Below are 17,712 nucleotides of genomic sequence, written 5' to 3' on the forward strand. Positions count from 1 at the left end.
CATGAGCATAGAGGTAGAGGGCATGTGGCCAGACCCTGCTTCAGCACATCCTCATGGAGCCCTGGCCACAAGGGAAACTGCTCTTCCTAGCATCCTGGAAGGGTCTGTCTGCCTTCCCTTTCCTCTCCAGGGATCTTCAGCCCCTGCGCAGAGGCAGGCAGGAGCGGGGCTGGGCACATGAAGCTAGGCTGGGGTGTTCCCCAGGGACAGAGAGACCGAATGGTGCTCATGGACCTGATCCTTTTCCCACTGAGGTTGGGAGGTGGAGGGGGGCTATACAAATGTGTCAGTATGATTGGCTCTTCTGTGCCCCCTTGCAGCTGAGCACTGGAGGACAGCTGGTGGCCAAGCTATGTGGGCAGGTGAGCACAGACACGGAGGAGGCTCCGGGCAACAAGACGTACCACTCTGTCGACAACACTCTCACCGTTACTTTCCGCTCTGACTACTCCAATGAGAAGCAGTTCACGGGCTTCGAGGCCTTCTACGCTGCTGAAGGTGAGAGCCAACCCCTGGCTAGGGAGAAAGCAACTGCACTGGGGCAGTGCCCCTCCTGGCCTCGCACACCCTCTGGCAGGTGGCCTTGAGGCCTGGAGGAGGGACAGGCCTGTGCCCTGTGCAGGGGGCGAGGGAGAGGAGGGCTCAGGGTGCTACTGATGAGGTTCTCGGTAGAGGGTAGGAGCTGGCTCGGACAGACACAAGCAGATTTTAAGACGTTTCCAGCTAACACCCAGAAGCATCTCCTTTCTCTTCTTGCCCTGCTCCATAGCTTCCATCTTGCTACCTTCTGCAGACGACCCTCGGTGTTAGGCCCTGCCCCGCACGCCCCAGCTCACAGTGCAGTTGGCTGATTCTGGTGTGTTTAACTTTGCTAGATCTGGATGAGTGCAAACTGCTGGTGGATGGGGAGCCGCTGTGTGACCACTACTGCCATAACTACCTGGGTGGCTACTACTGCACCTGCAGGGTGGGCTATGCCCTCCATAAGGACAAGAGGACATGCACAAGTGAGTCTGCTCCCCTCCCTGCCCCGGCTTGTGCTCAGGTGGGGCCCACTCTATCACCCAGTGAAGTCCAAGTCTGGAGCATCTCAAGGCCCGATTGCAGCCCATGCAATGCAGAGGAAGTTGTGCTTGGGCAGGGGGAAAGGCATTATCTGGAGGCTCTGGGGGCTTCAGTCTAGTTTCCAGGCATTTGCCCACTGACCCTGTGGTGGGCAGGCTCCAATGACAGACCAGTGACTGGGTGTGCAATTGCCCCCTGGGACTGCTCCTCCAGGGTTTGGGCACAGGATGGAGGAAGGAAGCCCTCTTTCTGCTGCCCCAGCTGGATCCTGCAGGCTCCAGACTCCAGCAGCCCACACCAATGTCCTGTAAATGCTGAGGTGCAGACACACTGTTTTAGCCCCACTGAGGAGCTGCAATCAAGGAGGCTGAGCACAAGCCGATCCCCAGCTCAGATGGAGGCAGCGTTGACCTGCTTCTGCCTGCCTGTCACAGCATGGACACCAGAGCTTCTGTGCTTGTGACACCAGCCACCTGAATCCAGCTGCAGATGCATGAGAGGCCATGCATGGACGTCCCTTCCACAGGGCTGGGCTGCAGGCCCCCAGCCACGTCCGCTGCTCTGCGTGTGCTGCTGGAAGAAGGTTCATGACAAGGAGCAAGCGTCTGTCTGCATCAGTGCAGCGATCAGCACTTCGGGGCTTGCTCTGCCTGCAACATGCTGTGAGCCAACATAGGACAGAAGCCAGATTCATCATAGCTGAGTGGCTTCATCAGGCTGGGGCTGGATCCTGCACCTGGGAGGACCTGGGGATGCTCAGTGCTCCCTAGATGGCCTGCAGATCCTACTCCTGTCTGAAGCCTTTGAACTCTGACACTCCTGCATGGCTTTGGGGTGACTTCCACCCCCTCTAGTGCAAACACTCCCAAACTTCAGGATCCCTCGGGTCTTGTTCGGGAGCTGTGCTCCACAAACTGCAGTGCACTGGGAACTCTTGCTTGCTGCCCAGCCCCATCTCCTCCTGCCAGTGTGTGTAGCACAAGGGGTCAGTGGGTTTGGCTCTGCCTTTAAAGCATATCCCTCATCTTGCTTTGGAAACGTGCTTTGAGGCCATCCCAGCCTCTGACTGGGCTCCGGAGGACAGGCCCGTTGGAACCACACTGACCCCTGTGATTTGGGCTTCCATCTTAGCAGGCTGAGATTGACAAGCCTTTCTTGCCTATTTGTTTCTTCTCCTTTATCTTCCAGCTTGAGATAATTAACCTGCTGCTGCTTAAGCAGAGATCAAGACAGACATGCGGGGAAGAGCTGGCTCACCCTCCTTCCTGACCTGCCAGCGGCTGCATGTCACACATGCTGGGTCTCGGCTCCTTTGTGCACGTCTGGGTTTCCTTCCTTTCAGGCCTGTGGCCTGCAGACAATAAAATGGCCTTTCCTGTCCAAAGCCGACTGCAGCCTCAAGGTCCATTTTTTTGTTTGTGTGTTTGCGTTGCTCCACGTGTTACTAAGGAAAAGGAAAGGCAGATAAGGCAGAGGCTGGTGACCGAGTGCACTCCTGAGAGGTGCCTTGGGCTCCGACACAAGCCGGAGAGAAGCTGCCTTTTGTTTTTAGTGTGCTGCTTCAGCTGCTGGGCTGATCAAGCCAAACACTTAAACTAGAACGGGATGCATGCCACCCTACCCCCCACTTTGCATCACTGGGTGACTTCAGAGCTATGCCCGTGCTAAAACACCAAGCCTCTTCTCTGTGATGGACAAAGCCAAGAGCCTCAGTTCTGGGCATACTCATGCTTGGAAAAAGTTTGATCTCTCTCTGGACCCTGACATGGTGATTGCCCAACCCTGTGCTCATGGCTTGTCATGTTGGGTCCTCTGGAAAGTCTCTGGGCTTCAGCTGCTCTGGAAAACAAAGCAGTAACTAAGCAAAGCAGCTCCAGGATGGAGTTTCCCTTCTTGAGGAGCAGCATCTGCCACTTGAAGGTGACCCTCTCAAAGTGGATTTAAATAACAGTGGCTCCAGTCTGTGCCCAGCTCCCTCTTCCTATGTAGTACTGGTGCTGTGATCTTTCCTGACATCCTCACAACACTCATCCATACCTTCTTCTCCTGTTGCAGGATGACATGAGAGTTAGTTAGGTTCATCCCAGCAGAGCATTCCCTGGGCACAGGATCCAGGCTCTGTTCTCTGTTTTTAATACCATTGCTGGTCACTCCGACTAGTGTTGTCTGGCTGCTTCCCTGCATCCTTCCCCAGCCCCACTCCCCCAGCCATTCATCTCTTGCCCCTTCTCTTGGACTGTCAACTCCTTGGAGCAGGCACCCGCTCTTGGTCTGTGTGCTTGCAGTACCGAGTACACAGGGATCCGGGATCCTGACACTATTTTAATGCAGAGAGCATTTGCAAGTGGGATATTAACTAACAGAGGTGGAGAGGCAGGTGGAAAAGCCACCCGCAGATCAAACCAGGCTTTAAAGAGCTCACAAAGCCAGCAAAAGCGAGGGAGTAGAGGCTCTTGGCACTGGGAGCTCCATCTCTGCCCCACACAGCTGTCCTGCATTCAGCTAATTCCTGCACTGAGATCATTCCTCCTGAGAGTCAGCATGAGATTGACCCAAGAGACCTGGGTTTGGCCCTGGCCCAGCAACTGATGTCCTGTGCGACCTGGGGTAAGCCTCTGGCACCTGTGCACCTCCATTCTCAATCTGTAATGTGGGCTGATAGGGCCGTGCTACTTCGCTGTGCGGGTTGCAAGGGTGAAGCCAGTTACTGTGCGTGAAGCACTGGGACACTCCAGAGACAAGGGCCACAGTGGCAGGGTGGTCACCAGGACCCTGTTGGGATATGTGCTGTCTTGCCTTGAAGATGTGTTGCAGGCAGCCATGCTGGGACCAGCTGGAGGCACCGGGGTGACTCGCTGGCATGATTTACAATCCACTTTTTGTTAGAAACCTAATGAGCCAGTGCCAATGAACTCACAAGTTTAGAGGGGCTCGTTTCTCAGAGTTTAGGTCTCTGGCAAATGTCTCGCTGTGATTCTAATAAAAATATGGGATAAGTATAATTGAGCACTCTCTGGGCAGCTCTAAAACCCTGTCTGAGAAGCCCAGGGACAGGATTACTGCTGCGAGTGGGTTGAAAATGATTCAATCCTTTTTTGGGCTGGCTAGTTTATGAGCTCCTTGCTTGCAGACTTGTGAAATAAAAATACAGCCCTGCCAAAGGCAGCTCCCTGTGGCCACATTCAGGAGATATTGCACAGGAAAGTAGGGCAGGTTCTGAAGTGTTTCATCTTCAAGCAGCAAATCCCTTAGATCCAGCACGAGGCACCTCCTCCTGTCTGCTCAGCTGGTTTTGGCTGCTGCTTGTGGCCATGGCCACAGGGGGTTTATCCCCCTCTGCTGGGATTGTCTCTCAGCATCACACAACATCCCCTGACTCCCCAATCCCCTGGAGAAATGAGTTTCAGTGGACACTGATTCAGGACCCAGTCAACTTCCATCTTTCCCCTCCCTGGGTCCTTCAAAACAAGGTGAAGGCTCAGGTGAAAGCTCCATTTTCAGTGTCAGTGAGATATCAGCATTGCCCTGTTTGTATTATTTGTGCTGTGATAGCACACAAGGGTCCCAGGTACGGACTTCTTGTCCTAGGTGTTATCCAGGCACAGAAGAGCCTGTCCAAGCCCCACAGCACTGCTCCATGTCAGTGCTAGGGGCAGGTAAAACCTCAGTGGATGCATCTACATGAGACATTTACTGTGGAGTTGCCTGATTAGCTCTGCAGTAAAACATTGGCATTTATCTACACATGTGGTGTTATCAGGACAGAGCAAACCAATTAACTTCACCATAGGATAGTACTGCCGGGCACGATTACTATCCTACAGTGGAGTTTACTCCACTGCAACACACATGTAAATGGTGACAGGGCTGGCTGTGGCACAAGGGTGCTTTAGTGTGGGGGGGCTGCCTGCCAGCTAGCCCCACACTGGAGCACCCTCATGCCAGAGCCAGCCCCTCTGCTGCACGCTGAGCCAAGTCAGAGCACCCCCAGGCTGGTAGGCTGACCTAGAGGGTCAGCTCAATGTGCTGTGGTCCTAGGCCAGGGGTGGGCAAAACATGGCCTGTGGGGGCCCTAAAAAATTTAGAAAATTTAGTATTTATTTGTTCCTGGCTGCCTGTCAAAGATGACAGGAGCCAGTGGCAGGACCTAGCAGCAAGGCCTGCCCAGCCCCACTCCACCCCCAACCAGAAGCCCCTGCCTAGCACCAGAGAGGAGAATGCGGCCCTCGACAGCTTGCCAAAACTTGGTAAGCGGCCCTTCGCCCAAAATAATTGCCCGCCCCTGTCCTAGGCTCACATGCAAATGGCATGCCCTGGAGCAATAAACTCCAGCACAAACTGCAGCCGAGTTTATTCAGGGGTGCTAACTGCATGTGTAGACATGCCCAGCACCTGTCAGGCTCAGGGAAGTACCAGACTAAGTTCCTCTCACCCACTCGCCTGTCTCTGCCAGTGGTCAGCACCTGGTACTTCAGAAGAAGGCATAAATCCATAAGCGGCTTTGAAGCATCACACTTCTGTGAAGACATTCTTTCCTAACCCCAGGCAAGGTGCCTGATATAGGGGTTGTGCATGGCAGCTACTTGCAAAGGTATGAATTGAAGGACTAAACCTTAAAATGCACACTGTGCCTTTCTTCAGGCTAACAAGCACTGTATCTTGGTTCCTACCTGCTTGAGGCTTGCTTTTGGATCACTCTTGCATGGACTAAGATCAGGCCCATTCATTTTGTTACATGAAAGAATTGTAGTTTGTCAGAGAGAAACCAATTTTCCATTAACTTACTTGGTCCATTCAGCAGTTCAAAGTTCTGTATTAAACAGGGTTTGATTTCTGGTCTGTCTCTACAATGAATAGAAGGGAGGGTGCTTGTAGGGCTGTTTTCTACCAAGTACCAGAAGGCAAAGTGATGAAGCCAAAGTTTTCAAATCAATATTTTCAGCAGCCCCGTCAGTGGCTTGGGAGAAGAATAATTGCACAGAGGACACTTGTTTGCTCTCCCATAATCAGCAGATGCTGCAGGACACAGAGGCAGAAACTATGGAGTTATAGTGACACCCACTGAGTTGAAAAAAAAAATGAGGTACTCACTTGCACAATAAAAGCATTTGCCAATTATTCTTCATGAGTATGGAAAGGAAAGAAGAGATTGATGCCTACCTGTAACAGCTCAATGACTATTTTGCACTTGTAACAGAAAACTTAAGCCACCTCTAAATTAAGAAAAAAAGAGCAGAGCTGCAAGGTTAGGTCCAGAGTCGGCTGACAAACGCCTGACAAATCAGTTGAGCTTTCTGTACCATCAATCCTTCAGGGTGAAAGCAAGTTCAGTCTGCAGGCAGGGGAGGTCCCGAGTTCAGCTTCAGGAGCAGGTTTTTTTCTTTAGCGGTGGATTCCTCTGATCTGCGTTTTTATCTCTGATGTTTGGGTACCAAGTTAGGCACTTATGGGATTTTCAGTAGGAAATGCCCTTGATGCCTGGATACCCTGGGGAGGATCGAGGGGTTTCTGTAGAAAGTGATTGCTCAAGAGAAGGGTGATGGAGAGGAATGGTGTCAACTGGATACAGGAGGTCACAGCTCTCTAAAAGAACTGTTTGCAAGGCCCAAGTGCATAATTATTTGTATGGTTAGCCCCACTGTGCTGGGAGCAAAACAATAGGAAAAATAAAATAGACTTTAGGCCAAAGTTCTTGCACCTCAACCAGAGTCAGCACTTCCTATACCAAAAGATTAAAATATTGTATATTTAAGGGTTAAATTAAAGCAGGTTTTACCCTCCTAAAGAAGATGAGACTCGAATTTGAAAGCAGGAAATCCAAGAATTGCTGAAGTGGGTGTTAGGATGCGGCACACATCCCTGCCCTGAGCAGTTTCCATCTGCATGGACAACGTGGCCTCCTGGGGATCATCTGCATTTAATGAGTGGATGATGGCATATTAGTTGACAGGGATTTGTATGGTGGGTATGTCCCAGAGCCAGCCAGTTTTCCTCTTACAATTAATTTAGCATTATAGTGGCACGGAAATTTTCAGAACCGTTACCAGCCAGTCCATCAGTAAAGGAAGCTGCTCTCATAGCCCATTGTAAAGCCTTTGTACCCAGCTGATCAATTGCTTCACAGCAATCATGCCATCAAAAAGCAAAGATCTTCTAGGCACTTGTGGATGTTCCTCTCTGCCGTTCTTCAGCAGGGAACATTGTGGCTTCAATTGTGTCAGTAAGAGGCAGAGCTGGCTTTTCACAGAGAATAAAATCACATCGGAAATTTCTGGCAGCAGTCGAGGCAGAGAATGAGATGCAGTCTGAAGCCTCTGGAAATGAGGACAGGTAGTTTTGATTAGAAGCATTTACAGCCTGGGCACTGTGAACTAGCCACGCCTTTAGTGCTTTGGTATTTGCCACGGCTTCCCAGATGCTCGCTCCCAGCTGCTTGCATGGTGGCCTTACGTCCTGTTACCATTTCATCTTAATTCTGCAGTGACTTGACCACTAAGGGCCTGGCTGCTTCTCCTGCTCCCTGCACTCCCTGCCTCTGGGCACCATCCCTGATGCAAAACTGCTGACTAGTTATTGTGATCTTTTATGCTTTTTTGCCTTCTAGCTCAGTGTCAAAGCCAGTCCTTCACCAAGAGATCTGGAGAAATCACCAGCTCCAACTATCCCAAGGCTTATCCCAAACTCTCCTCCTGCAGCTACAGTATCCGGGTGGAAGAGGGCTTCATGATCATCCTGGAATTTGTGGAAACATTTAATGTGGAAGCGCACCCAGAGGCATTGTGTCCCTACGATGCTCTTAAGGTCAGTTGGGCTCCACTGCTGGGCCGGCTTTCTCCCCTCAAATTGTAGCCTCCCCGCCCTCCCGCTCTTGGGTATTTTTCTTGCTTGGGAAGTTCAAACAAGAAAGGAGGCACCCCCTTCCTTCCCAGCTCTCAGACAGTGAGGTGGTAGGACTGGATCCCACCTTCTGTCCATTACACATGGCATCATGTCATGCACAACACTTAAGCTCTTGGTACCTCAGTTTGCACATCTATAAAATGGCCATAGAGCCCCCCCACCCAGGGCTAATCTCTCTCTGAAGCACTTTGAGATGCTTTGATGTAAACTTCTCTATATAAAATGATTGCCCTGACTTGCCATTAGGCGGAAGAGCTACAATTTGCTGAAGAGATCCACAATTAGCAGCCTGAGCAGTCCCTGGCTAGCTGCCATTGTCCTCAAGGCAAAAGGATAAATTCCTTAACTTGACTAAGGATAGGTTAGGCAGAGGTGCTCGAGTTGTCTCATTGTTTCAGATTAAAACGCCAAAAAAGCAGTATGGCCCGTTCTGTGGACAAACTTTGCCTCCAAAAATTGAGACGGGAAGCAACGCTGTTGATATTACTTTCACCACTGATATCTCAGGAGACCACACTGGATGGAAGATCAAATATACTACAACAGGTGGGTTATTAGGACTGGGCTTTCTTGCCATCCAGAAATCTAGTTGTTCTTTGGGAGACAGGTTTCTGATGTTGATTTTCAAGAGAGATCAGGGAGAGTAGTGGTGTTGCTATGCAATGAGGACTGGGTTGGTATTAAAGATACCATGGGTATGATGTCAAAATTTAAATAAATACCTTAGCTCAATTCTCAATAAGAACAGACACAAAGGCAAGATCCCTAATGGGGTGTGAGGGAATGGAGAGGGAAGTTACTGCTTGTAAGGCACAAGCAAAACCCAAAATTGCTTAATCCTCTCAAGTTTGTGGGGCTAGATTTTCTTTTTTTAAAGAACTGGCTTTTAATAACTATATCAGCGTGGCAGGAAGCACCATATAGAAAACAGCAGGGGAAGTGGTGTCAGTGAGTACAGATCCCATTACTCTGGCTGCAGTAGTATGCACACACTGAAGGAAAGAATAATTAAAGACACGGAGGTAAATGAAAAATGAGATTATAAATACAGGCAGACTGCAGATGAAGAGGATGGCATTCTTGGAAGGTCACTGCTTTTCTAGACAAAGGAAGTGTGGTCACTCTAAATTAAACTACCCGGATGTATTGTGTATTTGGATAGGGCTGATCCTGTCTCAGGCAGGGGGTTGGACTAGATCAGAGGTTCTCAGATCTCTTGCACCTTATGTCCCACCAACCATTTTGTCAAAAAACCCTGATCCCACCATGATAAAAACAAAACCCCGCTGTTTGAGATATCCGTTGATTCATCTCTTTGAAGCGCAAACAACTTTAATTTTCTTCAATTGGGCAATGAGTTGAAGTCCCACCTACATGACCTTTGTGTCCCACTACTGGTTGGGAAACACTGGACTAGATGATCTGTGGAGCCCCTTCCCGCCCAACTGCTCTATGACTCTGTGACGTGACTAGGCATTGGTACAGGGCCATAGGCAGAGCTATCACTTAAAGTGGAGAAGTGAAGTAGTACAATTGTAAAGTGGGTAAGAGACTAGCTAAAATGAAAATAATGGGTGGTGTTGAAGGAGGGAGGTTATTAGTAAAGCTACCCTAGGACTGGTCTTAGGACCCATGTTCATTAACATTTCCTTTAACGATCTTCACACAAGATGTAGGAACATGCAAAAAAGAATTTGCTGATGAGACAAAGTTGGGAGATGCAAATACAGAGCAGGTGGGAACAGCATAGTGGAAAAGTCAGCTGGTCTTGAGGGAAATGTGGTCCAAGGATGTGTCAGATGAGATACTGCTAGCAAAGATGGGGAAATCTGAATGCCAGTGCCCAAAGCACAGGTACAGGTGGGCCTCATCTGCATTGCTACCCAGTTTGACCACTACTTTCAAGAAGGAGGAATTCAAACCAGAACTGGGAGAGAACAGAGAAGACACTAAAAGAACTGGGCTTGTGCAGCTTAGCTGAAAGCTGGGTGGAGATCCAGTTGCTGTCTAAATTCCCTGAAGGGAAAGCACCTGAGAGGTAGAAGGGTTGGTTAAGTTAAAGGGCAGTGTCTGCCCTAAAACTAATGGGAGTGTACTGGCCAGGAGTAAATTTAGGCTGGTAATGAGGCTTCTGACCACCAGCAGAATGAGGGTCTAAAGCGGCCTCCTGAGGAGTGCAATTGGGGGTGGGGGAGAAAACATTTTGTTTTAAGGTGGTTCGGTAAGTTCATGAAAGCACCAGACAGACCATGTAGTTACCTGCAGTAGCAGGGAACTGGGTTGTGATCCAGGGGATCCCTTCTAGTCATATATTTGAAACCAGTGTTGTTCTTTTTGGTGCTCAGATTCATTTCTGCCACACTTGCACCTTGTCACCTTTTTGGCTAAGTTCAGTAGTAAAGGTACTTCCATGAGATTGAGTTTACTGATACACAAGTGTTACCCTACTCTTCCAAACAACCTTCCCTTCTGCAGCCTTAATGGGGAGCTTAGGATTATAGCAAATGGTTCCTGTGTTCTCTATACAGGGCAGAGTCAATGACATGTCCCAGGGTCTGTCCTAAATGGAGACTTTCCTTTAGCTCAAGTAATTGCTTCTTTGCATGTTTGGAGCACAATATTGTCTATCAATCACTTCCATCACCATAAAGGTCCATAATGCCAAAGTGTGCAGCCTAGTGATGATAGCTGGTGCCACATTGTTGGTCACAGCTGTCATTTCACCACCCAACACATCTAAGACATTCATTTCCCTTCAAGGAAAAGAGGCCCCTACTCATGACTTGACTCCAAGCTACTCTCAGACCTCAGTGAGGCAGGACAACAGCAATCAGGCAGCTCGATTTTGCACTTATACGTCACCAGAGCTTTATTAAATTTTAAAAAGTCTGCCAGGGAGTATCCAGAGCAATAGGTACTCCAGCACCAGAACCATCTAGGGTGGTTTAGGCTGTACGGAGCAAGCACTGGGTTTGTTTAGAGCAAGGGACTTGTGACTACACAAGAAAGACTCTTCACTGTATAACTCTAGATTGACTAGTCTTCCTGCGTGGGGCTGAATCTGAGTAATCAAATACACTGTGGGGATGACTGGAGTGTATGTCAGCATTTACTATGCCTGCCTCACTTCAATGTTTCCTTTTGCTCTCAGTAACTTTTGTGTATGTGGGGAGAGATGACGCATAGTTCTTATCAGTCGTTACCAACAAAGATTAGACTCCATTTCAGAAGGAAATATGATGTTTTGTCATGCATCCCTCCACAGCTCTGCTGTGCCCTAATCCTAAAGCACCACCCAACGGCCACATCAGACCAGTGCAAGCACGATACATTCTGAAGGATTATTACGATCTGTCTTGTGATGCTGGATATGTGCTGTTGGAAGTAGGTAAACTTCAAGCTCCTCATATTCTGCTTTCCCTTGCGGACTTAAATCTTTGTTGGAGTAAACAGTAGGCAGGATTTCTGGCCGTTTAACCACTGTCACACAGAAACAATTTCTTTCCAAACCATAATTGTGTGCATATTAGCTATCATCTTTCAGTTGTCCTTTCCAAAGAACTGCCCTTTCCCAAACAGGTTTTATTGATGCTTTTGGGCTGCTGCACTTGTAAATTTGTTGGTGGCTGCATTGGGAGATAAAAAAGAAGACTGTAAAGCCTGGCCCACCGAGGCAATGCGCTGAGCAGTAAGGCAGAAAAATTAAAACTAGAACATGTTTTGTGTCCACTGCCTAAAAAAATATTTTAGACTGCTTCACAGCATTTCAACTTCAGCTTCCAGCAGGGGACTTCTGATGATATTCCAAATGCAGAAGCCTGTTGGGAGTATATACTTAGATCACAGTTTTGCTGTTATCATGTACTTTCAGTAAGACGCGTTATTTTAATGCTCAGTATACAAATATACTGCATCTGACTATTCCTTCTTTTTACATGTTTGGTATTACTCTAGTACCTGTTCTGGTTACGAGTTAGATGTTGCTTCCGTTTATGTTCAAAAATCAAGACAACTAATTATATTAGCTTTGTCTATTCACTTTACCATGACATACAATAAAAGGGAGGGTTTGTACAGAAATTGATCAACTGCAAGATCTGCTACGTTCCTTGACATACACTTTACATGACTTTACAGCATTGCATTTCTCATTGATGAGGACTCCAGAGAAGCATAAGTGGGTCAGACTGCTGTAGCAAACAAATGTAAAGTGGATTCAAACTCCCAGGAAAATTAAGCTTCCCTCCTTTCACATGTCCCTCAAACCTCAGCCAGGTAGGGTTTGTTTGTGTCCAGGAGGACAGTTATTAGTTATTGGAAAACAGTACGAATGTAACATAGGGACTACTGTTCCCACTGTAAAAAGTGTTAAGGTACTGCAACAACGTGAGAACAGGTGAGGACATCTGAGAATGGCATCATGAGCCTATAAAATCTATTTAGTACAGCATATTTTTATTTCAGGCTGGTGAGTAGACATTAAGTCTGACTCATTTTTTTCAGGGAGTAGCAACACTGTGAAGTTGACTGAGTCAGTTTTTAGCGAAATAAATAGATCTTTACATCCTCTTTTTCTGCCCTATAGAATGAACTGGTTGTGAAATCTTTTAAAGCAGAATGTCAGAAGGATGGTTCCTGGAATAAACCGATGGGAAAATGCATCAGTAAGTACATTACTATTAGGCACAAGTTTTTATCTTTGCAGTATGCTAATTTTTAGTTCTCTGACAGAGTATTTTCCAAAGTATGAGAAGATGTAGGAGGCAGCATGGGATGGAATACTTTTATTTGGGTACAAATGACCCCTTTCTTATTAAATTGTATTTTTATTTAAAATTTAGACACTAGACTTCTGGTTTTTTTTAAAAAAAAAAATCACCGCTGGCAACAGCAACATGTTTGCTTTGAGACGACAGTAGCTAGGGATTTTTCTGTGAATAGCCAGGCTATTATTGTGGAAGATAAATTATTCTAATAGTATTTCCACCCAACCAGCTCCTGCTCACATGGCTTAATTTTTTTTTACTTTAATCCACTTAAGGGGCTTTTTTCCCTTTTCTTTTCCTATTTGTTAACTGTTTAGTTGTCAACTGCGGCCCACCTGAGGACATAGACAACGGCACTGTTACGTATGTCACAAGACCAGAAGTGACCACCTACAAAGCTGAAATCCAGTACAAGTGTGAGGGCCCTTTCTACAGTATGAAAGAGAAGAGTAATGGTAAGGGGAAATATTTTTTAGAGGCCCAATCTTCTGTTTCCCACAAGTACTTATGGGAAAACTGGCACTAAGCTCTGGTGCAGCACTTATTTTACAGGGTTTAATTCAGGCGCTTAACACTTCATACATCTCCTTAACTTCGGCTGGGGGATGCTTATCGCAACTGTGGAGATTTCACTTTATCAGCTCCTGTGGCACAAAGACCCTGGTCTTAAGCTACATAAATTGTGAAGGATCCTGCCCTCTCACCGATCAATAAAGGGGTGGGGATAGATAATGAAGACAATTTTCATCCAAGACTACACAAAATTAGGGTAGGACCCCATGACTAGTCTGGTACTTAAATAGTTAACTAGGGGTCACAAAATGAAACTAGATCAAACTAGAAACTAACAAAAGGAAATTCTTTTTCCACACAGCACATGATTCGAGTGTGGAACTCACTGTCACCAGATGTTGTGGAAGCTGCTGGTTTAAGCCAGATTTTAAAAAGGAATTGGACACACTTGAGCACAGGAGAAGTACAGGCTCTGAATTAGACCTTCCTAGACTTTACATGCTGTGGGCTGTGACAAACAGTAGGGGAAAAACCCTGGTTACACCCAGTTCACTCTCCCTTTCAGCATCCACTCTGCCCTTGGGTGATACAGAATACTGGGCAGGATGGACCTATGGTCTGACCCACAGGAGCTTGTAAAGTGGAATCGCCACAGCAGATAGCAATTCTTATGTTATGTTCAGATACCTGGATGTCTCATAGATGCCTGGCTACAAAAATAGGACTGGGATTGTGCATGTATGTTTTTAAATGTCTGCCTTTCTGAATTGCAGACAAATATCAGTGCAGTGCTGATGGATTCTGGAAGAATTCCAATGGAGAAAAAACACTTCCCATCTGCGAGCCAGGTAATGCGCGAGTTGATATATCAAGTTTGATTGGTATAGCTAAACGAGGACTTGACCGTAGGAAAATATATTGAGTAGTTGTCTTATGACTGGTCTTTAAACATTGTTATTACCAAACTGTTGTATATGAGCACTATTCATCACAAGGAATCGTGCAGCTCCCTTTATCATGCAGAAGGAAATCAGCTTTTATTTAAGATGCATTTAAAAGAATGATCAAAACAATCTGTAGCTTTCCTAGTGATATTAAGTCTACAATATAAAACTTTTCCCTAGCTATCAGCCTTCAATGAACATCAATTTCACAAAAACTCCCTCAAAAAATTAACACCTGCACAATTGTTATTAAATGTAAAACATGCTATAATTTGCCTTGCGTTAAGACTTACCAATGAGTAACCCACTTTATTTGCATCAGATCAGTGAAAAATGACTGACGGGTCTAAACATCACAGCATCTAGAGTTCAACTGGGATCCATTGTAGCTCCCAACTCAAATTTATCCTTCTCCTCTTACACTGGATCCTTTTCAAGACTCCTCTGTGGCCTTATCATCTCAAGTTCCCCATCACTGTTATCATGAGGGCTCAAAGCTGAGCACTTGCCCTTCCCAAGGGCAATGCAAACCAGATTTAGGACTATTTACACTTGTACGTTTTTTATATATCAATTCAGAAGCACACAAGGCTGGTATGAGAAATAGTCAGAAATTTCATAATCCTTAACCTGAGAGTTCTTTGCTTATTTGAACACTAGTCTGGTTTACATGACAACACACTAACCAAGTAGGATTGAGTGAATCCAAGCCCTGTCCAGTAGCCTTATTACAGAATACTGTGAATGCTTGGGCAGCCACACAACTGATTTGCAAAACTTTTGAAGAGGACCTGAAAAAGCCTATGAAGTCCTCCTGTGAAGAACATTCTGCATTATTTAGTCATATGCATTGAACTATTAAGTATTCTTCCAAGCACAACTCTTTAGTTTTTCTACAGTTATTTCAAAGCAAATTTTTCATTCCCTATCATACATATAAGAACTAATGGAATTTAAGGCTGAAGTCTACTGAAAACATTACCTAAATAGTCACTCTTGCCCCCTTTGCAAATTATTTCACCTTTTCCAGTCCATGGATAAGTATTGTAATTTGCTTTGTGGATCCACCAGGGTAGGTTTAGTAACCAGTCTGCATCTTTAAATGCTTGGTATTTATTGCCATATTTATTTCTCTTCTCTCAGTTTGTGGAACACGAACTGTGACATCTTTGCTACGTATATATGGAGGAAAAAGGGCAAAACCTGGAGAATTACCATGGCAGGTCCTGTTAACTGATGAAAGAGGAAGAGCAGGGGGTGGTTCCCTTTTGTTAGACAACTGGGTTTTAACAGCTGCTCATGTTGTTGCTGAGCAGAGAAACCCACTGTCCTTGACCATCAAAATGGGGCTACTTAACAAATATTCAGTTCATTACCAGCAAGCCTGGGCAGAAGCAATTTTTGTTCATGAAGGTTATAAAAATGACGATACCAATTTTAACAACGACATTGCATTGATTAAACTGAAGCATAAAGTCCCAATTAATGCAAACATCACACCCATTTGTTTGCCAGGAAAAGAAGCAAGATTTCAGGTGAAAACAGATGAGATGGGACTTGTATCTGGCTGGGGAAAAACTGAGAAAGGGCTCTCTTCCAATTACCTACTGTATGCTGAATTAACAGTTACTGACCAGCAAAAGTGTAAAAACCTATATGCAAACAAGCAAGCTGCAGATGGAAAACCTCTGATAGTAACAGAAAATATGTTTTGTGCAGGAGCTGAAGGAGAGGGGAAGGATTCTTGTCAGGGTGATAGTGGCGGACCACTCGCTTTCTTAGACAGTCAGACTAAGAAATGGGTCATTGGTGGTATTGTGTCTTGGGGCCTAGGGTGTGGTGTGGCCGATCAATATGGAGTATACACAGATGTGTATAACTACATTTCATGGATTCAAAATATTATGGTAAACAATTCTTAAACCATTTTAAGTTTGCAGTACTTAAGGGAAAAGGGAGCAGAGAGAAAGTTTCTATTTTACGTTGGCACCCACACATTTAACAGATCATCTTCTAATTTTTGAGCAACTTCAAGTTTACGGGACATCTGTCAGGCATTAGAAATGCTTTCAGGTTTTATAGTAGTCCAAGTGCTTGAGCCAACTTTTTGTAATTTTACACTGAAACGGTGTTTTCTATGTTAGTTGATAGTCACATGACTATAAACAAGTGTTAACTATGCATAAAATAAATAAAACTTAAAAAAAAGAATTAACATTTAGAGGCTTTTCTGGTGAGTGTATTTTAATTACGTTTTCAGATGAAAAACCTGGTTCCGTTTGTAGTGGATGATGATTTAAAGTATAAAAAAAATATTTGGGGAAGATAAAAGCAGTTGTCACTGGCACAACTTTAACGTTCCCCTTAACGCCTGAAAAAGCATTTAAAGGGAAAAATACATTTTAGCTCTTAAAAAGGAATGCTACAATTCAAAAGATTCCAACAGCATCAAATCTAGGTAACTGCAGAAGTTCTGTGGCACAGCTTCTCTCAGAGGCTATGGGTAAAATGCTTTCACACTAATCTTAAGTGCCAGTCTTGATGTTACATTACGTGCATTTATAGGGAACCTTGCACTTTCTTGGAGTTTGTTTGTTTTTGATAACTTGTCTTTACAAAAACACCAGCGTGGGCAAAGTTAGAGCAACCAAGTACAACCAAAATTATAAAATAATATTAAAACCAATATAATTTTTGCAGCTAAGTGCAATAACATTATGTTAATGTAATTCTGCACTCCCAGTTTCTGCACCCCTGTTTAAGCACGGCAATAGAGGAAATCCAACATTTCAAAAATGTTAGTAGTATGGTCTCAACCAGTCAAATTAGAAGACAGTCAGCAGATTAGCTTAAACAAAGAAAAAGCAATTAGGTAAGTCCAGAGCATATTAAAGTATCAGCTTGCTTTTCCTAAATTAGCCTAAAAACACACACAAAACAAATGTAGTCAGTCCTTCAAATTTATAAATAAATGGGTCATGTTTCCTAGTCTCTAAAATCCTTTGTCTCTCTAGTTTCAGTATTTTACGCACAAAATAAGTGCAATTTGTTAAAAACAAGACTCCAAACACTTGCATGTAGTAATAATATATTTTTATTAGCTCACTTAAAAACACTAGAATATGCAAACCATTTAGAGAAAGTGACTAATGAAGTTTGAAAATACTTTTATAAATCTTCCAAAGATTTTGTCTGAGGGTAAAGGGAGATTAAAATTCATAGCAAAGGTTACCCAACACTGCTAACCTGTTGAGACCTGATCTTGGATTTAAAACAACTTTAAACAAATTAAAGCCATGCTAATGACAAAAAACTTACCATCAGGTTCCTCGCAGGGATGCCACACTTTAGTCTTTGGAGGTTCCAGAGTACCATTTTAAAGTGTTACTCAGCAGCAGTAGCTGGTAATAGTGCAAGTGCTAAAATGCAAAATTCACAGATGGTACAGAGTTTGGAAATCATCATGATTTAGGTTCAGAATCAAAATTAAGCAACTCTTTGTAGAGGGATATAACTAATGAAAG

At 45.3% G+C, this 17,712-nt stretch overlaps 1 protein-coding gene across 3 annotated transcripts in view; it reads left to right on the forward strand.

The window, feature by feature from the left end:
• MASP2 (mannan binding lectin serine peptidase 2) overlaps positions 1-16,396 on the forward strand; it is a 24,568-nt gene extending 8,172 nt beyond the window's left edge. Inside the window, exons 3-11 of one of the 3 annotated variants that reach the window (XM_019511740.1) lie at positions 321-498; positions 876-1,007; positions 7,670-7,866; positions 8,364-8,511; positions 11,231-11,349; positions 12,551-12,629; positions 13,049-13,186; positions 14,018-14,092; positions 15,332-16,396. In XM_019511740.1, the coding sequence (XP_019367285.1) occupies positions 321-498; positions 876-1,007; positions 7,670-7,866; positions 8,364-8,511; positions 11,231-11,349; positions 12,551-12,629; positions 13,049-13,186; positions 14,018-14,092; positions 15,332-16,110 (1,845 nt within the window). In that variant the 3' untranslated portion in view covers positions 16,111-16,396. Of the gene's footprint in view, positions 1-320; positions 499-875; positions 1,008-2,253; positions 2,452-7,669; positions 7,867-8,363; positions 8,512-11,230; positions 11,350-12,550; positions 12,630-13,048; positions 13,187-14,017; positions 14,093-14,510 lie in introns of those variants that run through there. The other 2 variants (XM_019511741.1, XM_019511742.1) reach the window with 2 other exon arrangements.
• Positions 16,397-17,712: the final 1,316 nt, after the last annotated feature.

This window comes from Gavialis gangeticus, unplaced genomic scaffold (genome assembly GCF_001723915.1).
Source record: "Gavialis gangeticus isolate Ggan-Ray unplaced genomic scaffold, GavGan_comp1, whole genome shotgun sequence".
Classification (NCBI taxonomy): domain Eukaryota; kingdom Metazoa; phylum Chordata; order Crocodylia; family Gavialidae; genus Gavialis; species Gavialis gangeticus.